Source organism: Rhinoraja longicauda, chromosome 10, assembly GCF_053455715.1.
Source record: "Rhinoraja longicauda isolate Sanriku21f chromosome 10, sRhiLon1.1, whole genome shotgun sequence".
In the NCBI taxonomy this organism is placed as follows: Eukaryota; Metazoa; Chordata; class Chondrichthyes; order Rajiformes; family Arhynchobatidae; genus Rhinoraja; species Rhinoraja longicauda.
Genome location: NC_135962.1, coordinates 42,310,164 through 42,335,496, shown reverse-complemented (window position 1 = coordinate 42,335,496; position 25,333 = coordinate 42,310,164). Strand labels below are relative to the sequence as shown.

Genomic DNA, 25,333 nt, shown 5'->3' with positions numbered 1-25,333 from the left:
CCTCGGTCAGTTGGTGGCTTTTTGCTGTTTTTCCTGCTGACTACTTTTTCTGCTGTTTTTCCCTTCCACTCTGAGCATTTCTCCCACTCGACTTGCACACCCGTGAGAAATTCCCTTTTTTCCCGCAGTTGAAACAATCCACCTGTTTCGCTGGACAGTCGTTTGGGTCAGCGTGGGGAGAGCCACCACAGCGATAACACGAAGATCCTCTTATGGTTCCCCGCTTGGGCTGACCACTGTGAGGCCCCCTTGATTTTGCAATTTTGTTTATCGCCTGGCTTTTGTTTCCCGTCATGGAGATCAGCCATGTTGCGGTCTGCCGTCTCCATAGCGGTGGCGATACCGAGTGCCTTGTCAAAATCCAGTGTGGCTTCCGACAATAATCGACGCTGAATGCGGTCATCATGTAATCCCACACACCAAACGATCACGTAACATTTCATTGAGATTCGAACCATAAGCACAAAGTTCAGTGAGGTGACGTAACTCGGCCACATAATCAGCGACTGACTCACCCGGTTGACGATGACGAGAGTTGAATTTGTAACGCTGGACGATGACCGACGGTTTCGGGACCTTGTGATTCGTGTCTGTTGACACAATCTCAGAATATTCGACTTTCCCAGGTTTCTGTGGAGCAAGTAAACTCGAGATGAGTCTGTATGTTGGTCCTCCACACACGGAAAGCAAGATGGCCCTCTTCTTTCCCGCATCTGTAATGTCGTTGGCTAGGCAGTAGTGTTCAATGCGCTCGGCGTACTGCACCCAGTCGCCCTGTGCAACATCAAATTCCCCTATTGAGCCAAAAGTAGCCATGGTAGCCACAACAGCTAGTCACCAGGCGGAACTTCAAAACAAGTTTATCCTCGTCGCCAATTAATGATACGTTCTACTCAGTGTCATTCTCAAAAGCACGCATTAAGTTGGAGACCAAAACAGGACACGTCTGGACACAAGATCGCCATTTTAACTCTCTGTGTATTTTCGCAATGCGCAGGGCAGCTTTACCATATTGTTGTATGTATACATCACAGAAGATAAAAATGAATCTACAGGAGAATTCTTAACAAAAATGAAAGATTGCAAGATGAGTTTAAATAAGAGATTAAAACCAAGTAAATATACAGGTAGCATAAAATTAAAATATCAACGAATCTAAAAAGGAATAGTAGAATTCATTGGTATATAAACAACAAAAGGAGAATTAACAGGAAGGGGGTCATAAATAAACAGAGAAAATGAAACTCGAGTGCCGGATGCTTTTAAACGCATTTAATCTCTGTTGTGATTGCTGAACTCTGTTGTATTTGCTTGAATTTCCGCCGTTTTGGTCTAATAATATTAAAAATACAAATCATTATCGGTTCAGTCCTTGTGAAGGACTTAATATAAACCTCAAAATACACGTTTCTCAGTGTCCCAATGCAGGATCTCGACCGGAAATATGGACTATTCTTTTGCCTCCATGTAAAGATGCTGCTTCACCTGCTGGAGTTCCTCCAGCAGTTTGGGCTTCATTTTCTAGCATTTCTCACCAAACCTGACAAGAAACTAGTCGGATCCTCTCAAGGTAAGATTAATATCAGTTATAGTTTGTAGTCGGTTGGTGTCATCCATCAATAATATTTGCAAGCAACAAAATAATCTGAAAGATTGATGGCATTTTGAAAATCGGATCCTCCATCTGATCATATTATTCCATCGCAGGAAAATATTTGGGGGCTATGCTAGCCATCTGCATTTTAAGGACAGATTATAAATTACATTTCACATTCAATATTTGGCTTAGAAATCTTAGAAAAAAATAAGAGACCAACATGAGCAGGAATTACTATCAAATCAATTGTGTGCTTTGCACGTGTGTCTATGAGTATATGTCTATATGAGTCTGTATATGTGTCTATATGTGTAAGAAGGAACTGCAGATGCTGGATTACACCGAAGATAGACATGAAATGCTGGAGTAACTCAACACAACAGGCAGCATCTCTGGATAGAAGGAATCGGTAATGTTTCGGGTCGATTCCCTTCTTCAGACTGAGGACTATCCGCTGAGTTACTCCAGCATTTTGTGTGTATATGTGTATGTCTATATATGTGTCCATATGAGTGATGTCTATAAGAATCTGTGTGTGTGTCTAAATGAGTATATGTCCATATGAGTTTATATGAGCGTCTGTATGAGTATGTCTAGATAAGTCTATATTTGTATAAATGTTTTCAAGAGCGAGTTTGATTTAGCTCTTAGGGCTAAAGGAATCAAAGGATATGGGGGGGAAAGTAAGAACGGGGTACTGATTTTAGATATAAGAAGATAACTGCAGATGCTGGTACAAATCGAAGGTATTTATTCACAAAATGCTGGAGTAACTCAGCAGGTCAGGCAGGAATGGGTGACGTTTCCGGTCTCGACCCTTCTTCAGTCTGAAGAAGGGTCTCGACCCGAAACGTCACCCATTCCTTCTCTCCCGAGATGCTGCCTGACCTGCTGAGTTACTCCAGCATTTTGTGAATAAATACTGATTTTAGATGATCAGCCATGATCATATTGAATGGTGGTGCTGGCTCGAAGGGCCGAATGGCCTACTCCTGCACCTACTTTTTCTATGTGAGTAAAATCAGAAATATGCGAACCATCCAGTAAAATTGACAATTTCATTCGTTCTGTGTTACATTCTTAAATTGCCAAGTGCTTGCACAAGTCCGAAAAATAATAAGAAATAACATCTTCAAATGTTCATTAATCTGCTTTTTTTTTTAAAAGGAAATTTGAGCAACTACAGGTTCTGGAGTGAGAAAGAAGGGAACTCGACGGGAACATTATCAGCACGGACTTTCCCTGTCAGAAAGTCAGGGAAATTTAATTTCACCTGATTGACAGTCTCCAGGGCGACGGCCAGGTCTTAATCCGCCTGGACCCACCCTCTGGAAAAGCAGGCCAATCACTAAATGAGAGGACGAGCCGATTCTGCAGCAGAGTAGGTCGGCGTCACGTTGAAAACACACAGATCCATCCTGGGAGATAGTCATCTGTATGGGGGGGAAAAAAAACCTGATCGGCTAAACCTAGCCGAGGAAAGGCGGCTCTGAGGCATAAGGAAGCAAGGAGGGAGGGGGGGAGAGGAGAACCGAACCATGTCTTCCGCTTCCAGCGAGATCACCAGCACAATTGAGATTAAAGAAGAGAACGGCAGCCTGCAGCCAAAGACCAATGCTCTGGGCTCTCCAGGCACCCTGGAGCCTGAAGCGGGCGCACTGTCCGCAAGCCCGGAGATTTCCCAGCAGATTCCCGTTGAACTTTTAACCAACCCCGCTCTGTCGGCTCTGACTTTCTCGCCGGAGCAAGTGGCGTGCGTGTGCGAGGCTCTGCAGCAAGGGGGGAACCTGGATCGCTTAGCCCAGTTTCTCTGGTCTCTGCCTCCCAGCGATCTGCTACGTGGCAACGAAAGCATCTTAAAAGCACGGGCTCTGGTGGCCTTCCACCAGCACCGATACAAAGAGCTCTACAGCATTCTGGAAAGCCACAACTTCGACTCTTCGTGCCACACTTCGCTGCAGGACCTGTGGTACAAAGCCCGGTACACAGAAGCAGAGAAGGTCCGGGGCCGGCCCTTGGGGGCCGTGGACAAGTACAGGCTGCGCAGGAAGTTCCCATTGCCCCGCACCATATGGGACGGCGAGGAGAGAGTTTACTGCTTCAAGGAGAAGTCGCGCAACGCGCTCAAGGAGCTGTACAAGCAGAATCGCTACCCTTCGCCGGCCGAGAAGCGCAACCTGGCCAAGATCACGGGGCTCTCCCTCACACAGGTCAGCAACTGGTTCAAGAACAGACGCCAGAGGGACCGCAACCCCTCGGAAACACAGTCGAAAAGGTGAGGAGGCGGCGGAAAACTTTTCCCCAAACTTCTCTCAGTTCCCCGGGGAGCGCTTCCTAATACCACAAAATGGCGCTTATCTAGTCCTTGATTTCCTACCTCCCAAGTCACAGTGGGTCAGCGCCGACTGTGTGTGGTGGTAGCAACGTTAGCACCCCCCTCGCCTCCACACTCTCCACTCTCTCTGTGCCGCCCGGCCGCCGCCTCAGACCGGGGGCTGGAGACATGGGGAGGGGGGAGAGACTGGGGGAAACGTCCCGTACAAACAAAAGCGAGAGCCAAGAGAACAAAGGGGTCATTCCTTCCTTTCGTGTGATTATTGTGCTTTTCTCCATAAGAGACACGGATCGAGCAGCGAGCCCGTGTGTGCCAGCGCCGGTTATTTGGGGGGTGTTTTTGGAGCTACTTTGCAGCATGGCCGGGCTCCGGCTTTGTTTTGAAACCTGAGTCTTTCCCATTCGGCTCCAATTTCAGCGGAGTTCACTTCTCCACGGCAAGTTTTACTCCGTAATTTCTTTCCCGCACCGATTCACATCTCCCACAGGCTGCTCCACCACCACCTTTTGCTCTCCCGACCAGCTTGAGATGGGGAATTGAGTAGATCTCTCTTTATTTATTTTTTTGTTCATCCGTTCGTGTTTTTTTTTATTTTTGGAGAAGTTAGTTACAGTGTGGCGGATAATATTGGGATAATGAAGTTGCCGAAAAAGCTTTGTATTTAAAGGGAGTGCGCACCTGGCGGAGTTAGTGTCGAGCGACAAGTTCGAACTGTATTCAAATGGAGATGTAAGAAACTGCTGCGGGGCATTTGTAAAGTAAGCGAGTTGAAGAACGCCTTTGTACTCGACCAGCGCACCATGCAGTTGTGTAGGAAAAGTCAAATTTCACAAATAGAACCGAGGTTTCTGACTCATCGGCCACTCTTGTCCTTCTTTGTTTTACTGCTTTTTTTAAATAAGGTGTCTTGTACAAGAGAAAACACACACACATGGACGCAGGAGGAAATTATTGGCATGAATTGGGGAACGGACTAATTCGTTTCGACCTTGTTACATTGCAAGACCTAAAGGTCAAAGGGGTATATACTGTCGGGGTTGTTTGATTGCGATGGCGGTAGAATGAAAGAGAGCGCTTGAGATTTTCGAGCTTGCCATTTGTAGTTAAAAGTACAAATGGAAAACTCGCCTCTCTTAAAACTAACAACAAAGGCGGATAGGGAGGAAATATGGATTCAAGAATAATCGGGAAACTGTACGATTACATTTTGAACACGCATCTGGTTTACAAAATATAATATACGTGTTACTAAATACAATTGAGAGCCCGTAACATAATTATTGGAAAGACACCAAACCATCCCACAGGTAACAGTCATGTTTACATCATTTTGTGGTCTCCGCATCGTAAAGAAAGCAGACTGAAGGATCCCGACCCGAAACGTCCTCTATCCATTTCCCTTCGCAGATGCTGCCTCTCCCGCTGAGTTCCTCCAACACTTTGTTTTTTTGTTCAAGATTCCAAAATTGAAAGACTTTGTTGTCCACACTGATAACACAGAGGATGAATGGTTTGATTTATGCACTTTACAGAAGACTCACAATAGTCCCGAGTCTTCATCGAATAATCCAATAAACTAACAATCTTGAAAGTAAATCTACTCAGAAACAAATGCAAATTTCAGATGTGACCTGACAGAAACAATAACACATGACCACTGTTAACAAAACATTGGATCATGACTGGATATAAAAATAGAACCAGGAGCTGTTGCTTTTAATCAACCATCAAATACGCTGTCTAATATTTTTCTAAAGCATTTGTTTATTGATGCACCTCCCAAAATTAATAAAGTTCTATTGGATAAATATCAAAGCATAAGAATTATTGGTGCAGATATTAATCTGCATTTTTTTAAACAGTCATGTCATTTATTTTAAAGGGTAAACACTACGATAAAAGTAATGACATATTAAAGTCTAATGTGCAATGACGAGGAACTGCATATGCTGGTTTATACTAAAGAAAGATACAAATTGTTGGAGTAGCTCAGCGGGTCAGACAGCATCTCTGGAGAACATGGATAGGTGATGTTTCGGGTTGGGACCCTCATTCAGTCTGAACTGAAATGTCACTGATCCATGTTCTCCAGAGATGCTGCCTTGACCTGCTGAGTTACTCCAGCATTTGTGTATTTCTTTGACATATTGAAGTCTATTAGATTTAGCCATTTCTAAACTCTGGAGGTAATTTTTAATATATTGGTTAACAAAACGAGGAATCTAATTTATCGAGGACTAGATTGCTATCTGCCCGTTAGCAGATAGAAAGGATGGTGCTCTCAAGTACAACAAATAGGCCATTCCATCTTATTGCCTCTTTTAAGGAATAATCAATTTTTAGACATTTCATGTTGGAAGCACTTTTTAATGTACCCACCTTCCCGTCAGAAAATGCATTCACAATTGTAGCTGCTCATTGCATAAAACCTTTTTTTAGTCCTGTCACCTTGATTTGTTTTGCCAATTATCTGAAATTTTGTTACCTTTCTTGCATCCTTTGAAATGGGTGCAAAGTTGATTACTGTCAATTGTCAAGATGATTCATTATTTTAAATACATTTCCATTGTCCAATGAGCGTTTTCTGTGTTAACTCTTATTTTCTACATTGCCACATAACCATTATTCTTTGTCTATTGAGCTTTTTTAGTACTCATTTCCCTGCACCTCCAAAGCCTTTCTTTTTCTAAACCAGAGAGCATTGGGATGGGAAGGGCAAAGTTTAAAGGAGATGTGCAGGTTAAGTTTGTGTGCACAAAGGGTGGTGGGCGCTTGTAGAGCACCGCCATGGGTGGTGGTGGAGGTACACACAACAGTGGTGTTTAAAAGGCTTTTGGATAGGCACATGGATATTGTGCTGACCATCGATCACCATACACTGATGCTATCCAAACACTAGGGACACTGTACAATCTTTACCGAAGCCAATTAATCAACAAACTACCTCTGGAGTGTGGGAGGAAACCGGGGCACCTTGGGTAAACCCACGGGGAGAACGTACAAACTCCGTTTGACAGCACCTGTAGTTAGGATCGAACCCGCGTTTCTGGCGCTGTAAGTTAAAGAATATATATTGTCCCTAGTGTGTAGCATAGCAATCTATATGCATATGGCGATCGCTGTCCTGCACAGAATCGGTGGGCCAATGGGCCTGTTTCTGCACAGTATCTCCAAACTAAACTAACCTACTCATCTTCAACATTACCCAAGCAGCAAATGGGACCACAGCTTGCCACCTTGTCTGACAGGCAAACAACATCCCTGATGACAGAGTAAACCTTCAGCACTGCACTGGATCCCTAGGTTCCAGCTACAAAAATGGACGTCAAAATTGAAGCCCCAGATTCTCAAAACTCATTTTTACAAAAATTACAATGAGTAGAAAGTTATGCTGAATCTGTAAGGCAGTAACTGTGCCGCCCTAAGTGTGGTAAACTCCACTGTACTGCACGATGCTTCTTCGAACCTCAACATTTACTCAAGGTTAGATCATTTGGATCATAAAACTCCAAGCATATTCTTATGATTATTTGCGGGGGCATATATTACATGTAAATTCACTGCCAACTGTGACTGCATTTCGCAAGTGCTTCTTGGCTGCGATGAAGCTTGGAAAGTTGTAACTGTCACGAGACAGATGAAGCTGCTGTTCCATTGAGACGGCCAGTTGGCAACGTTGTGCATTTCATCATCTGTGTCCTGTCCAGGTAGCTGCACACCTGACCGCTTGCTGCACTCTGAGCTCCACACTGAGTTGAGAAGTGGAGCTCGACCATGCTAAGCTGAGGGTCTGGATAAAGTTCACACCTGGTCCCTTAGCTTTACACCAGGAATCTAATGCAAGGCTATTCTTTTTCTTTATCTGAGGTTTTCAATTAGTTTCATTTACTTTTAACATGTTTTTCAATAAGTTTATATTTTTAAATGATTTGGGTCCCCTTTAAATGTAAATGCCTCTGAATCTCAGGGACATTGAGAAGTTCAATGGCCTCTTGTAGCAGTGGGCTGTCAGAAGTACATCAGGGCCTCATTGAGTTGATGTGAGTTGTCAGGAAAGGTCTGCTTTCATGCTGTATCTCTAAACTAAACTCAAAACGATTGCTACCTGAGGTCTAGTTACTACTCACAGGCTATTTAGCCTTTTGGAGCAACTGCAGCCAAACCTTCAGGACAATTCACAATGACGCATTGGTAGAGCTCCTGCTTCACAATGCCAGAGGCCCCGGTTCGATCCTGACCTCGGGTGGAGTTTGCACATTCTCCCTGTGACTGTGTGCGTTTCCTCCAGGTGCTCCGATTTACTCCCACATCCCAAAGACAGGCGGGTTTGTAGGTTATTGACATCTGTAAATTGCCCCTCGTGTGTAGGATGCAAAAGTAGGTTAACATCAAACTAATGTATTATTGACCGGTGGTCAACGTGGACTCGGTCAGCTGAAGAGCCTGTTTCCATGCTGTATCTTTCAAACAATGTGGAGTGGTTGAATCAGTGGCACTGTACAACTATGAAGTTGTATTATCCACAGAGAATAGATTTAGATAGTCTCAGAAAGCAACCTCTTATGTATTAACAGGAAGCTGGCGTTTACTGCCTTTCCCTTGGTGTTCCCTGACTGATGGATTTGCTGATCATGTGGAAGGAAGGCAGTTAGTAGTTAACCACATTGGTGTGTCTGGAGTCACACATATGCCAAATGAGATAAGGATGGGAGATTTTCTTTCCCTGAAAGATGTCAGAGAACCACATAGGTTTTTATGGCTCTTATGGTGGCTTTTGATCCATATTACAGATTTCTTTTTGCACAAATCAGATAAGATTAACAAGTTAGTCGTTGTCATTTTTATTACTTTTATTCTTTGTTGCAGTCATAAGATCATAAGACCATAAGACATAGGAGCAAGCAGGAATTAGGCCATTCAGACCATCAAGTCTGCTCCACCATTTGATCATGGCTGATCTATTTTTTCCCCCTCAATCCCATTCTCCTGCCTTCTCCCCCTGACCTTTGATGCAATGGGCTCTACCCCGTGCCTATTATATAAATTACATTGTGATTTATTCCTTTCCAACTCTGGCCCAGCCATATTTTGAAATGGTGGGGGGCATTGAAACGGCATGGGAAAGAAAACTTATATCCCATAATTTTGACCTTGGTGGAGCATTGCTCTTAGAACTTAATAAGCAATGTTCTGAATCTTCGGATAACCCAACCTCTCCTCCTCCTTATTGGACATTAAACACATTATGCTGGAAAATCACAATCATAATTACCAAACAACATCTATTCTGACATTTGTACCGGTAGATAGACTCACTATGTAATGTATTCCTGATACAGTCTATCTTAACTTCTTCATTTACGTTTCTTCATATTTCATGTCTTTGGGGGATTTTAATTATATTATTTTGATGTTATTTTAAATTCAAAATACAACTTTTTCTCAGACCCCTTTAAGGTGCTGAATATAAAACAGAAATTGATCTATATATTTATTTTGGTGCCTGATATTATATAAAATGAAACTGCTATAATAATAATAATAATAATAATAATAATAATATTCATTTATTGTCATTGCAACGAGTACAACGAAATTAAAAAATAGCCAATCCTGACGGTGCGTACAAACATATATGCAATAAATGCAAAAACAAATAAATACATAAATACAATTAAATACAATTATATGACCGATTTTTTAACGGTGTTGCCTAGTGTAAGGTAGTGTTCAGTTCTCGTATGGCCCTGGGGTAAAAACTGTTCTTAAGTCTGTTTGTTCGGGATTTGATCGACCTGAAACGTCGACCAGAGGGCAGATGAACAAACAGACGGTGGCCGGGGTGGGATGGATCTTTTATTATTTTGCCTGCTCTACTGAGGCAGCGTAGGCTGAACAGGTGCTCCAGGGAGGGCAGTGAGCAGCCGATGATTTTCTGGGCCGTCGTGATGACCCTCTGAAGGGCCTTCCTGTCCTTTTCTGAGCAGCTGGCATACCATGTGGTTATACAGTATGCCAGCACACTCTCGATGGAGCAGCGATAGAAGGACAACATGAGCTTCTCCTGCAGGTTGGTTTTCCTGAGGATCCTCAGGAAGTGGAGTCTCTGCTGTGCCTTCTTTACTGTGGTGATGGTGTTGGTAGACCAGGTGAGATCCTCTGCGATGTGCGTACCCAGGAACCTGAAAGCTGGTACCCTTTCCACGCAGACCCCATTGATGTAGAGTGGGTCGTAATCTCCACTGGTTTTCCTAAAGTCAATTATAAGTTCCTTTGTTTTGGAGGAGTTCAGGACCAGATTGTTCACTGGTGATCGTTATCATTTTGGCCTGAGACGGTGAGATTATGTGTGTTATTTTTGAATTTTCAATATGCTATTGTGCTTTGAAATATTGTTGAGTCACAGACGTTAATAACGTATCTTTTTAACTTGCTTTACAGTGAGTCAGATGGTAATCACAGCACTGAAGATGAATCTAACAAGGGACAAGATGACATGTCACCACGCCCATTGTCCAACTCATCAGAGGGAATGAACCAATCCAACATCCATAGTCATCCGGAAGGCATGTTTATGCATCATATTGGGGAACTGAAGCCCTCCCAGAATTCCTCTGGCATACTACTGAATGGAAACCTCATAACGACAAATGGCTCTCCTGTTTTTTACAATGGAAGTTCCTTCATCCAAGGGCCAACTGGCGTCCTTGTTAATGGTCTGTCTTTAGGAAATGCCCAAGCAATAAGTTTAAGTCCGATTGGAACCACTCCGAACGTGCTGGTTAATAATATTTCAAATGGTAAGTAATCAAAGAATCGCTGTCCTTCAAATATGATTTTTTTTAAAACACTTATCCAAACTGTTGTCCTGTTCAACTGTGACATTCGATCCAAATTCCTGTGTTCTCTTCCCAGGCTCTGCTAGTGGCAGCGAAATTAAAACTGAACATGTACACATCCTACCCTCTCAAGAAATGGCATCCTCAGGTTCTGCAGAAGTCAATCGAAGCCCAATGCAAGTAAACCAATATAGCCTTGTGCAACTCCAAAACTCAGAAAATAATATCCAACTGGTAAATGGAAACATTGGGATACCTTCACTGCAGCTTCCTTCAGTTTCAACTGCATCATCACAAGGCAAGTTGCATTTTCATTCATTTTTCCGTCATTTGGAGGATGTCTTAATCTTTTCAATATATCAAGCTCTGCTTTAAAATGGACAGTTTAGTTAGATTGCGTTATACCAAGTGTGAATTATTTAAAATGTGATAGCATTATTGTTGCATTTTAGTTTTGTGTTGTGGAACTATCATGATGTGAAACACCATGTCTGACAAACGTAAAACCTGTTCAATCCCCAGCAACTGACCAGCTGCATGCAAACATCATCAGCTTACTTAACTGAATTGGTATTTGGGCTGACAGACATGTACATTGTGGAAAATTCCTGTTGAATGTGAGAGTGATTGAGGACCTGTTTTGCAACTTTCACCTTCTAAACAAAAATGCATCATAGAATTAAACCTTGCGATATGACAAGAAGCAAATGTCTGACCTGTACTAGAAATATGATGAGAGCAGTATTTGCATAGTGAATACCAACTGCCATGCAAAAAGCTTGGTTGTTATCCAGCATGGTTCAGCCTCTAAGCAAGGTCACTGAGTGAAAGTCACAAGGCACTGTTAAGATCGGATTTGTTTTGGAAAATTGATTGTATGTCTTGACATTTGTTCTGCTATGTGGCTCTAGTAGCTCCTTAAGCTTTAGTAGCAGACCAAGTACTTTATGTGACAGTAGATCAGAATTGAAGCACTCCCTTGGATGTATTGATAACCTTATCAAAAGCTTCTGGTAACCTCTCCAGGATCTACAAGAATAAATGCATTCTATTTGGAATACTGTTCATGTGTAGATCGCAAATAATCACTGCGTATCACATTAGAGTACTGTGGCTGATGATAATCTTGAACTTGGTACCTCCTCTCTGATTTGGTTTAAGTAATCCATGGGATGTGCACATTGCTGGCATTCATTGCTCATCCATTGATGTTCTTGAAGACGAGCTGCTCCTTGAATTGTTGCAGCTCTTCTAATAATGGTGTGCCCAGTGTTGTTGGGTAATAAATGAAGCACTGGAGGATCAAAGTCCCGATAGTTTTGCACAGAGCCTGTGAACCAGCTGTGCTACCAGTGCTAAATGACAGTGATGGCTGAATGCAGACCAACAATAGGGTTCTCATATAACTGCATTGTATTACCAGTAAACAGAGCTGCAGTATTGGCAAAAACCTAAAATGAATGTTAAACAATTGAGCATGCATAAACTTGTGGATCTATATTTGTTAACATTTTGTTTCTGACCCAATGGATGTGAAATGTAACCTACATTTGGCCCTACTTTGCTGGGTTCCCTCTGAAGGAGTTGTCTTAATAGGAGAAATGTCAACCTAGCCACTTACCAGGCCCACCTGCAGCCTATATAAAGGTTTATGCACACTTTAAAAGAGCATTGAATTAAAATAATTATATTGTTCTGTACCGTGGCAAGTTCTTATAGTGTGTCGTGTGAACCTGTATAAGTTAAAATGATCACAAATCAATTAGAAGTGTAAACAAGAACGTAAGAATGGGTCTCCCCTGAAGAGTCTAGCACCTCTCAACTCACGACAGTCATCTTGAATAAGTTTGGAACATGATAGTCCGCCCAGTACAGGATTAATTTCCTGCTCTCAGGGTTAAATTTTATTCATTTCTAACTTCTGTACCAACAGTGATGGTAATAATTTGGAACAGTGCAGCTGTTCCACAAACTGATCTAACAAAAGCTTTTCCAGCCCTTGAAGCACGAGTAAGGGATTTTTTTTCCTGCTGTTTGTAATTTACATTCTGTTTACATTTTTGCTCCCCTTTTTATTGTGTTTGATTTATTTATTTTTCGTCTGAAACCATTCAGCCCAAAAATGTTTTATTCAGAGTGAAGTGTCAAGGACACTTGTTCCACCCACCCTAAAAATATTATAGACTAAAATACTTTTTAATTCTTCTTCCTTCCACATTCTTCTTAATTTTGTTTTGCAAACTTCCATTTCCATCATATTAGGAATTTGAACTTCGGTGAAAACCTTGTTGCTTTCTACTTAGCCTTCCGACCTACTTCATTGCAGATTTTCTTTTCTCTGTCACTAATGGTGTAACACTATATTCTGGACTCTGGTAATTTTCTCTTTGTACTACCTGCTTGTGTATGAATTGATTGTGCTCACATATAGTATGATTCGCCTGGATAACACAAAGCTTTTCACACTACCTCGGGACACGTGACAGTAATGAACAATGCCATAAATGGTGAGTTGGGTAGACTGCATCTGTTTTACTTAGTTTAGGGAGATACAAAGTGGAAACATGCCCTTCGGCCCACTGAGTCCATGCTGACCATCAATCATCCATTCACATGAGTTCCATGTTATCTCACTTTTTCATCCACTCCTTAAACTCTTGAGGCAAGTTACAGAGGCCAATTAACCAACAAACCCGCATGTCTTTGGTATGTTGGGGAAAACCCATGCATGCACGGGGAGAATGTCCACACAGACAGCACCTGTGGTGAAAATCCAACTCGGGTCTCTGGCACTGTGAGGCAGCGACTCTACCAGCTACGTCTCTGTCACACATATCTGGGCTTATCTGTCTTTTCAAGGGGAATTTGAGTGAATTTTACAAAAAGATTGATTTTCCATCTTCCTTCCATCCTATTTTCCTTTTCCTTAATGTTCATAATTTTGTCCTCTAATTTAACTTTGGAATAAACTTGAGCAAAACACAAAGTACTGGAGGAACTAAGTGGTCAGGCAGAATCTGTGGAGGGACGTTTGGAGGCTGTGACTTCATCCCTTTAATGGTGGGGAGGTTATTCCCTCCATAGGTGATGCCTGACCCACATAATTCTTCTAGCGCTTTCTTTTACTCAAGATTCTAGCATCCATAGGTTTTTGTATCTCCATCAGCAATAAAATTATTTACCTACCAACATATAATATCCTATTTTCACCTCAATAATTTCACCTGCCTCATCGAGAGTTGAAGGTGTCCTCCCGATCCCTTGTCATTGCAATGCTCAAATGTTAAAACTTTCCTGAAATTTGTCTGCCTACTTCAAGAGTCAAGGGTGTTTAATTGTCATATGTACCAATAATGGAATCCTTATTAGCTGCAGGTCACAAGCCCGTAAAGAAAGCTAATGGAATGTTGGCCTTCATAACAAGAGGATTTCAGTATAGGAGTAAAGAGGTTCTTCTGCAGTTGTATAGGGCCTTGGTAAGACCACATCTGGAGTATTGTGTACAGTTTTGGTCTCCTAATTTGAGGAAGGACATCCTTGTAATTGAGACAGTGCAGCGTAGGTTCACGAGATTGATCCCTGGAATGGCGGGACTGACATATGAGGAAAGATTGAAAAGGCTAGGCTTGTATTCACTGGAGTTTAGAAGGATGAGAGGGAATCTTATAGAAACATATAAAATTATAAAAGGACTGGACAAGCTGGATGCAGGAAAAATGTTCCCAATGTTGGGCGAGTCCAGAACCAGGGGCCACAGTCTTAGAATAAAGGGGAGGCCATTTAAAACTGAGAAAAAACTTTTTCACCCAGAGAGTTGTGAATTTGTGGAATTCTCTGCTACAGAGGGCAGTGGAAGCCAAATCACTGGATGGATTTAAGAGAAAGTTAGATAGAGCTCTGGGGCCTAGTGGAATCAAGGGATATGGGGAGAAGGCACGCACGGGGTATTGATTGGGGACGATCAGCCATGATCACAATGAATGGCGGTGCTGGCTCGAAGGGCCAAATGGCCTCCTCCTGCACCTATTTTCTATGTTTCTAAATGCATAAGTCATATATAATAATCAAAACACCATATAATATAATATAAAATAATAAACATATAATATAAAATATAGAATAATCCAAAATACAATAAATTAATAACCACTACTTCAAAAACTGTAATCTGTCGTATAACCAAAGACATGGTCTGCAGAAGGTCACAGTTGCTGAAGGTAGTGTACAAGAGCGTGATAGTTGCTGGGATGAAACTGTTTTTGAACCTGGTGGTCACAGTTTCAAGGCTCCTGTATCTTCTATGATAGTAGTGAGTTTGGAGCATAGCCAGGGTGGTGTGAGTCTTTGATACGCCTCCTATAGATCCCTTCAATGGGGGGGGTGGGGGAGAAGAGTACCGTGATGGACCAGGGGAGTGTTTACCGCCCTTCGTCATCTCTTTTGTTCCTGGCCGTTTAAACTACCAAGCTAAGCTATAGCGATGATGTCCTCAGTTAGTATGCTCTCTACCGTACCCCTGTAGAAGTTTGAAAGAGGGTTTATTGACATTTCTATTCTCGATCTTCTAAGGAAGTAGTGGCGATGATAAGTTTTCTTTGTATTGCACCAATGTGCTGGGTATAGGATAGATCTTCAGAGATATGCATGCCCAGGAACTTGAAGCTGTTGACTCTCTTCGCCATCAACTCATCGATAAATGCACCATCATGGATCCCCTCCTGAAGTCAACAATCACTGTTTGCACTGAGAGCAAGATTGTTGTTCTGGCACCATTCAATCAGATATTCAATCCGCCCACTGTACTCTGACTTACCATTAACAGTTACTTGTCCAACAGACGTGGTATCGCCGGCAAGTTTAAAGATGGTGTTGGAACTGTGTCTGCCTACACAGTCGTGGGTATAGAGTGAAGAGTGCAGCAGACTGAGCACACAGCTTTGAGGTGCTCCTGTGTTGATGGTTATCAAGGAGGAAGTGTTATTGCTAATTTATACTGATTGTCGTGTGCCAATGAGGAAGTTGAGGATTTAATTACATAGAGACCCAGTTCTCTGAGTTTGACAAGAAGTTTGGAGGGCATGATGGTGTTTGAACGCTGAGCTGCAGTCAATTAACATATGAGCCAGGGGTACATTCTTATTGTCCAAGTGGTCCAGTGCAGAGGGAAGAGCCACCGAGATTTCCTGTTGATCTATTGTGGCGGTAAGTGGACTAGTGGGCCCTGGCCCTTACTAAGGCAGGAGTTGATATGCGTCATCACCAATCTCTCAAAGCACTTCATCACTATGGACATTGGTGCCACCGGTTGATTGTCACTGAGGCACAGCACATTACCCTTCCGCGGCAGCAGTATTATCGATGTGCTTTTAAAGTAGTTGGAAGGACATTCCTTTAAGAAGGAGATGAGCAGCAATTTCTTTAGTCAGAGGGTGGTGAATCTGTGGAATTCTTCGCCACAGAAGGCTGTGAAGGCAAGTCAATGGACATTTTTATGGCAGAGAAAGATAGATTCTTGATCAGTTAGGGTGTCAGTGGTTATGGGGAGAAGGCAGGAGAATGTGGTTAGGAGGGAGAGATAGATCAGCCATGATTGAAGGTCAGAGTAGACTTAATGGCCTAATTCTGCTCCTATCACTTATGACCTTGTACCTATATAATGAGAGCTTGAAGGTGTATGCAAAAACTCCAGTCAATTAGTTTTAAGAACACAGCCAGGTACACCATCAGTGCCAGATGGTATGCAAGGGTTCAGCCCTTCTTCTGACATCGGCCATGGTGACTTCTGCAAACTTCATCTTGTCTAAAGATGCATTTAGTCTTTATCCAGTCATATAAGAAAATAACTGCAGATGCCGGTACAAATCGAAGGTATTTATTCACAAAATGCTGGAGTAACTCAGCAGGTCAGGCAGCATCTCGGGAGAGAAGGAATGGGCGACGTTTCTGGTCGAGACCCTTCTTCAGACTGATGTCAGGGGGGCGGGACAAAGGAAGGATATAGGTGGAGACAGGAAGATAAAGGGAGATCTGGGAAGGGGATGGGGAAGAGAGGGACAGAGGAACTATCTAAAGTTGGAGAAGTCGATTTCTCCAACTTTAGATAGTTCCTCTGTCCCTCTCTTCCCCATCCAAGCTGCCCAGGCGAAATATGAGGTGCTGTTCCTCCAATTTCCGGTGGGCCTCACTATGGCACTGGAGGAGGCCCATGACAGAAAGGTCAGACTGGGAATGGGAGGGGGAGTTAAAGTGCTCGGCCACCGGGAGATCAGATTGGTTAACGTGGACCGAGCGCAGGTGTTGAGCGAAGCGATCGCCGAGCCTGCGTTTGGTTTCACCGATGTAAATAAGTTGACATCTGGAGCAGCGGATGCAATAGATGAGGTTGGAGGAGGTGCAGGTGAACCTCTGTCTCACCTGGAAAGACTGTTTGGGTCCTTGGATGGAGTTGAGGGGGGAGGTAAAGGGACAGGTGTTGCATCTCGTGCGGTTGCAGGGGAAAGTGTCCGGGGATGGGGTGGTTTTGGTAGGAAGGGACGAGTGGACCAGGGAGTTACGGAGGGAACGGTCTCTGCGGAACGCAGAAAGGGGAGGGGATGGGAAGATATGGCCTGTGGTGGGGTCCCGTTGTAGGTGACGGAAATGTTGGCGGATGATTTGTTGGATACGCTGGCTGGTGGGGTGGAAGGTGAGAATGAGGGGGATTCTGTCCTTGTTACGAGTGGGGGGAGGGGGAGCAAGAGCGGAGCTGCGGGATGTAGAAGAGACCCTAGTGAGAGCCTCATCTATAATGGAAGAGGGGAAGCCCCGTTTCCTGTAGAATGAGGTCATCTCTGATGCCCTCGTGTGAAACACCTCATCCTGGGTGCAGATGCAGCGTAGACGGAGGAATTGGGAGTAGGGAGTAGACAGAGGAATTGGGAGTCCAGTCATATATTCAGTTGCATATGCCTGTTAGCCAAGTCCTCAGCAACACACATTTTCAATGTCATCATTTTGAGGAAAAAAACTTTTTGCCTTCATTCATTCATTACGGACGTGACTTTGCCCCCAAGAACCAGGATCATCCACTGCCGTCCATATCCTGGCATCCCTTCTTTCTGGCCCCCTGCTCTTTGACAAGTGGGAGGAACTCATGAATTTCTGTGACTGACCATTCATTCACGACCCTGCCTGGCTCAACCTTCTTTCTGTATGACAACCAAAACAAGCTCTCTCTCCACCTTCCCACGTACACCCTTTCTATCCTGGATCTGTTTCTATCCATTCCAAGCTTATCTTGTCCATGTACCACACCTTCCGCTCTATCCCAACCTGGTGTCACTGAACCTGTAATTAAATCACTAGGCTTATACGCTCCATGTCACAGATCCCTGTGCTGGCTAATAATTTGAATGATTCTCTACTTTGAATTTATGTTTCCCTTTTTCAAAAATATCATCATCATCCTTAAAGAAAATAATTGTCCCCTTGTTGTTGGGAAGGGGTGGGTGGTGGTTGAATGTCCTGTTTGCCAATCCCATTAGTGATGCATCTCCCAAATCTGTACTTATGACTTTTACCCACCATCCTTCAACCCATCTATTGCCGTTTATAACTTAGTTGGACACTGAAGCAGCCCTAATTATAACAAAGTTCAATCTCTGTGACTGTTATTGTTGTTGAACTATCGCTTTTTTGAATTTCTCGATCCATCTCAAACCTTTGACATGATCATCTTTATCAGTTGCCTGAAACATGCTCTGGTTCCCCTCTTATCTTTTTGGTCATTCCCTGAAAACCACTTCCAGTGACACGATTCCTGTTTCTGAAGTCTCCCAAAAATGTATCATTGAACTACTCTTATTTTTCGTCAAGCATGGAGTTCTTAACTGAAGATGTACATATATTCCATAGTATCCACCTCTTTTAATTTTTCTGGTGCTTTTCACTCTCCTTACCCTGGATCTACTTGTAGGTTACCTGCCATTTACAATTTCACCCGTGAAAAGGACTGAAACCTCTAGCTTCAGGTGCCTATAAATTCCTTCCCAATCAGTTTCATTCTTCTCTCTGGCTGCTGACTGAAACAAACAGTTCACTATTCTGCAATGCTAACTGACCCGGGCTCAGCAGTGTAGCTCACAACCCAACAGCACGAACATTGAATTCTCCAATTTTAAGTAACCTCAAACACCCCCCCTCCTTTTCTCCTCCACCTGAACTCGCATCTATTTCTACCCTCTCCCTCCACCTACATTCCTTCATGTCCAACTATCTGCCTCTCAAAAAAAAAACCCTCGCCTGCATTCATTTATTACCTGCCACATTTTATCCTAACCCTCCTAGCTTTCTGCCCCATCCCCACAATCCATCTGAAGAAGGGTCCTAACCCAAAGTATCAATTAACCATGTTCTCCAGGGATGCTGCCCGATTCACTGCGTACTCCAGTATTTTGTGTCCTGGTTTTGTGAACCAGCATCTGCAGTTCCTTGTTTTTACATCAAAACCATGCCCTCTCCTTCACCAAGACTGCCTATTTCCATTAAAATAACTTCCACTATCACTCATTTTCTACACTGCCAAAAACAGTCCAGTAATCACTTACAGATTGATGGTTCAAATGTTCCCTCGCCCATCATTGACTGACCTGTGCACTAGTTAAGCACATTGAGGCGTTCTTCTGTTGATATATTCATATATTTTTATGGCACATTTTTTATTTCGTATCTCTTTGCAACAGCCCATCGCCTCTGGTGAGTCACACAGCGACCCAATCAATCCCACCAAATCCAACTTTCCTTATAACCCATTCCAACACACAAGCCTATGAAGAGCAAGTGGTTCATTAGTAACCTACACTAAGGATAATTTAGAGTAACCAATTAAACTAGCAACCACTCCATATTTGGGCGAAAACTGGAGTATGCTGGAGAAACCTGCTTGCTTACAGGGACAATATGGAAATTCCACACAGAAAGTGCAAAAGGTGGGACCTCACTCAGCCAGACTTGTTCGAGTTGTGAGATAGCTGCACAACCTGTTCTGTCACAATGCTGTGTGTTTCTTTTTGACTGGTTATGTTTTGCTTTATTTTTGGTTATATGTTTTAATGTTACCAGTCAATAATCCTACATTATTCCTTGTGGACTGTCAAGAACAATAAGAATGAGGTAGGAATAGACGGCTATGACTTACGGACAGTGTACGCAATAAAATCAGTCTCCCTTTCTAAAGCTATGCACTGCGTCCTTTTATTTATGTCATACCTTTCTCCTTCCAATTATGTCACGTTAACGACAGCACAAAACATAGTTTAGAAAGTGGAGAGATGGCTTTGGGGGCGAGGAAGTATGGGACCTCTAGTGCAGTATGAACTGGTGAGCAGTGAGGTACCAAATTAAGATGCTGCAGCCCCACCACTAGTGAGAGCATGAAATTACAGTGTGACAAGTTTACCTACAGAGTTTCCATTTTAATTCTGAAGAACCTTTGGCAGAATAGCTGATACAGAAATGTAGCATGCAACTAGACAGTAAAGTTTTGTGAACGTGGAGCATTAAAGTCTCGTGATTTAATTATAGGATACTGCTTTATTTAGTGCTGTGTGATTTGAAATGAACTTTTTCCCCCAAAGTAAACTGTTTTTGGGTTGTTTTGTGTCATTCCAGGAATATGGCTGCACTTTCAGGAACGATTTTCCCCATACATTACCTGGACAAATGTGCATCAAATAATTTTGTTCACCATGCAAATTCCCTTTGATTGAATTGAATTAGTCTGCATTTTCCAGGACTGTCAGCTGGGCACTTCAGAGATAACAAGATTGTAATAGTTCTCTGCTGGGTTGGGAGCCCACAAACATAATTACCATTATTTCCTTTCTATCCTCCCTGGCAAAGTTGTACCTGGATGAAACCAGAGAGGTTCTCTGTGGCCCCAGGAACAAGAGCCATGGCACACCATTACAGGAAGGATGTGGAGGCTTTGGAGAGGGTGCAGAGATGGTTTGACAAAATGGTGCCTGTATTAGCGGGTGTACGTTACAGGGAGCGGTTGGACTGACTTGGATTGTTTTATCTGGAACATTGATGTTTGCAGGGATATTTGGTAGAAGTGTATCAAATTTTATGAGAGGCACAGATAGTGTGGACAGTCATAACCTTATTCCCAGGATGGAAATGTCAAATACAATAATAGGGTATAGCTTTAAGATGAGAGGGGGCAAAGTTTAAAGGAGATGTGCAGGGCAGCTTTTTTTTACACAGAGGGTAGTGGATGACTGGAACATGCTGCTGAGGGTGGCGGTTGAGGCAGATATGATAGTGGCATTTAAAAGACGTTGGATAGGCAAATGGATATAGAGGGATATGGATTATATGCAGGCAGATAAGAGTCAGTCTTGACGTCATGTTTGGCACAGTGATTATGGGCCAAAGGACCTGTTGCTGTGCTGTACTATTCTATGTTCAACTTGTCTGGCTTACCTCTGACCCCCTGAGACCACGCTCCCACAATCTCCCATCATTGCAGCTTTCTGTACATTCATGAGCAATACTTTCCAACAGATGGCATTGTAAGTTCTTTGTTGAGTTGGCAGCAAAGACAGCACTATAGTGGCACTGTGTGACTTCCATGGTGACAAGTGGGAATGCTATGATGAGACTACAAATACTGGTTTTGACACTGCATAACACAATGCTTTTGTCACATGTACCAAGCTACAATGAAATACTTTTCTTTGCATACAACTTGGCAGACCTCACCTTGGCAGGACACAAGTGTCGTGGCGCCGATGAAGTTGTAAAGGTTCACCAATAGATATCAAGTAAATAGGGTGGTAAAGAAGGCATACATGGTTGCTTTCATCTGTTGGGGACTGAGTGGGAAAGTCAGAGTTATGTTGCAGTTGTATAAAACTTTGGTTAGGTCGCATTTGGAGTATCGTGTGCAATTCTGTTTGTCACATTATAGGAAGGATGTGAATGCTTTGGAGAGGATGTAAAAGAGGTTGACAGTTCTCTTTTGGTTTGTATTTCTTCTGGTTTGGTGTTTAGAATGGTTTTTATCCTGCAGAATTAGTTCCAATGCTTATTTGATTTTTAATTAATTAACATAATTAAAAAGCATATGGCAGCGTGTCTTTTTTATGATGGATGAAATAAAGAATGGATCTAAAATTGTTACTCTCTAATTTTAACAGCAATTGTATGCTGTTGCATTCATTAATGAATATTGAACATTGTTATTTGAAGTTGTGTATTTAGTGATGCATCTGTATGTAGTTCCTCAATTAAACACCATAGTATCATTTATTTCCACAATCCTACTTGCCAATTTAGTTTTTACCAGACTGAATTTCTGCTGTCAGAATGTTAGCAGAAACAAAGCCCGAGTTATACAGGGATATCCATTTTCACCTAATGTTGTTGCCATACTATATTATAGAGTTGATATGAACAGTTTACTGAAACAAAAACTCAAAATTTATTATAATCCAAACTTTGCGTCAACTCCTATCCTTCCAAGAAGTAATTTTGCTTCTGGGACCTTTTTAAATGGTCCATTTGCTGTCTTTTTATGAGTGTACATTTTATTCTACCCTCCTGTTTAGAAGAATTGACTATATAGATACATGGAACTAACATTGAATATTATAAATCAGTACAATATTTGCGAGTTAAATTGGGTACCTCTTGTATGTGTTTCTTCAATGGGGTATTATACATGTACATTTCAATATGATTAAACTTTATCCTGTTTTACAGGAAACATTTTGATAACAAATGCATCTGATGGAGGGACATTCTTAAGTGCTCCTGCAGCCAGTCTTCAGCAAGGTAAGGTTTTCTTGGCTGCCACGCTCCCACCGAATGCAGTAATGTGTGCATTACCCAATTCAGGACATGCCATAGCTCCAGTCAAACAAGACACGTTGGAAGGAGGTCTTATCTTTTCTCAATTGATGTCAGTGAGTGGAAATAACCAATTGAATGTCAATACATCAACTGGGAACCAAGCTGCAATGACTCTACAAACTCCATCGTCATCTCTGGTAAATGCAGGCCTGTCTCAAAGTCTGCCTTTGACTTCTTCAAACCTACTGAATACATCAAATACCTTGAGCTTCAGCCTCACAGTGAGTCTTCCACTGTCAACAACTGCACCTCTAAATTGTGATCACCATTTGCCATCTGCAGTCACAAATGCAGTTCCTGTGTCGATGGCCAACAATGAATATGTTACACTCCAGAACTGCAATCTACTTCCACACTCCGGCCAAGAGTCTGACTCGAATGTGGGCGCTTCTGACATTGGAGATAAACTCAGAAATTCCATCACTGAGGAAGCACATGAATACATCAGTGGGCACGTGTCAGTACTTCACCCCACTGTGAAAGAAAACTACTTGGTCGTCTTAGAGAACAAACCTGGCAACCATCTGTCAGTGATGGACTCTAAATCCAAATATGTTATAAATGATGTGGTGAATAATGTCTGCAAAGAACTGGAAACTGAAGAAAAAGAACTAGCAAAACTTCAAAATGTTCCCATGGATGAAGATATCAGTGATTTATAACGGCTTACAGATATGCGGTTGTTGAAAATTTTTAATAGTTTCCGTCCGTGCATTAAGGCATCCAAATGCAGAAGTGCTTTTGGTAGCAAACTTTATCTACTTCATAATTTAAAAAAAGACTTATTCACTCATAGATGGAAGTGATTGAACATTTGTCTGTTACACATTTTTACTGGAGTCTTGAGAATTCTTAGATTTAAGTTGGTATTTATTTTTCCAAAGTGTAAAGATGGCATAAAACCTGTCTGGTCAGTTAAACTCAAGAATACAGCATGGTTATTGTTTTATAAGTACAGTGCATTCAGAAAGTATTCAGACCCCTTCACTTTTTCCATATTTTGTTACGTTACAGCTTTATTTTAAAATGGATTAAATTCTTTTTTTTTAATCATCAATCTACACACAATACCCCATAATAAAAAAGCAAAACCAGGGGTTTAGAAATTTTTGCAAAGTAATTAAAAAGAAATAACTGAAATTTACATAAGTATTCAGACCCTTTACAGCACTTTGTTGAGGCACCTTTGGCAGCGATTACAGCCTCGGGTCTTCTTGGGTATGACGCTACAAGCTTGGCACACCTGTATTTGGGTAATTTCTCCCATTCTTCTCTGCGGATCCTCTCAAGCTCTGTCAGGTTGGATGAGGAGCGTTGATGCACAGCTATTTTCAGGTCCCTCCAGAGATGTTCGATCAGGGTTCAAGTCCGGGCTCTGGCTGGGCCACTCAAGGACATTCACAGGCTTGTCACAAAGCTACTCCTAGCTATGTCTTGGCTGTGTGCTTAGGGTTGTAATCCTGTTGGAAGGTAAACCTCCGCCCCAGTCTGAGGTCAAGAACGCTCTGGAGCAGGTTTTCATCAAGGATCTCCCTGAAGAAGGGTCTCGACCCGAACCGTCACCCATTCCTTCTCTCCCGAGATGCTGCCTGACCTGCTGAGTTACTCCAGCATTTTGTGAATTAATCTCCCTGTACTTTGCTCCGTTCATCTTTCCCTCGATCCTGACTAGTCTCCCAGTCCTGCTGCTGAAAAACATCCCCACAGCATGATGCTGCCACCACCATGCTTCACCATAAGTATGGTATTGGCCAGATGATGAGCGGTGCCGCTTGGCATTCAGGCCAAAGGGTTGAATCTTAGTTTCATCAGACCAGAGAATCTCTTTTCTCATGGTCTGAGAGTCCTTTAAGTGCCTTTTGGCAAACTCCAAGCAGGCTGTCATGTGCCTTTTACTGAGGAGTGGCTTCCGTCTGGCCACTCTACCATAAAGGCTTCATTGGTGGATGCTGCAGATATAGTGGTCCTTCTGGAAGGTTCTCTATCTTCACAGAGGAACTCTGGAGCTCTGTTATAGTGATCATCAGGTTCTTGGTCACCTCTCTGACCAAGGCCCTTCTCCCCCGATTGCTCAGTTTGGCAGGACGGCCAGCTCTATGAAGAGTCCTGGCGGTTCCAAAGTTCTTCCCTTTAAGAATGACGGAAGCCACTATGCTCTTCGGGACCTGCAATGCTGCAGAAATTGTTTTATACCCTTCCCCAGATCTGTGTCTCGACACAATCCTGTCTTGGAGGTCTACGGACAATTCCTTCGTCTTCGTGGCTTGGATTTTGCTCTGACATGCACTGTCAACCATGGGACCTTATATAGACAACTGTGTGCCTTTCCAAATCATGTCCAATCAATTTAATTTACCATTGGTGGACTCCAATCAAGTTGTAGAAACATCTCAAGGATAATGAATGAAAACAGGATGAACATAAGCTCAATTTTGAGTGTCGTAGCAATGGGTCTGAATACTTATGTAAATGTGATATTTTAATGATTTCTTTTTAATAACTTTGCAAAAAATTCTAAACACCTGTTTTCACTTCTTCATTGTGTGTAGATTGATGATAAAAACATTTTTTTAATCCATTTTAAAATAAGGTTGTAACGTACCAAAATGTGGAAAAAGTGAAGGGGTCTGAATACTTTCTGAATGCACTGTACATGTCCATATTGAT

At 42.5% G+C, this 25,333-nt stretch overlaps 1 protein-coding gene across 1 annotated transcript; it reads left to right on the top strand.

Annotated features, from left to right (window-relative positions):
- The first annotated feature begins 3,135 nt into the window (after positions 1–3,135).
- On the top strand, positions 3,136–23,328 carry six4a (SIX homeobox 4a). Its single transcript, XM_078407200.1, has 4 exons — positions 3,136–3,872; positions 10,374–10,732; positions 10,848–11,069; positions 22,517–23,328. Exons 1-4 carry the CDS (start codon positions 3,136–3,138, stop codon positions 23,326–23,328), a joined length of 2,130 nt encoding a protein of 709 aa, XP_078263326.1.
- Positions 23,329–25,333: the final 2,005 nt, after the last annotated feature.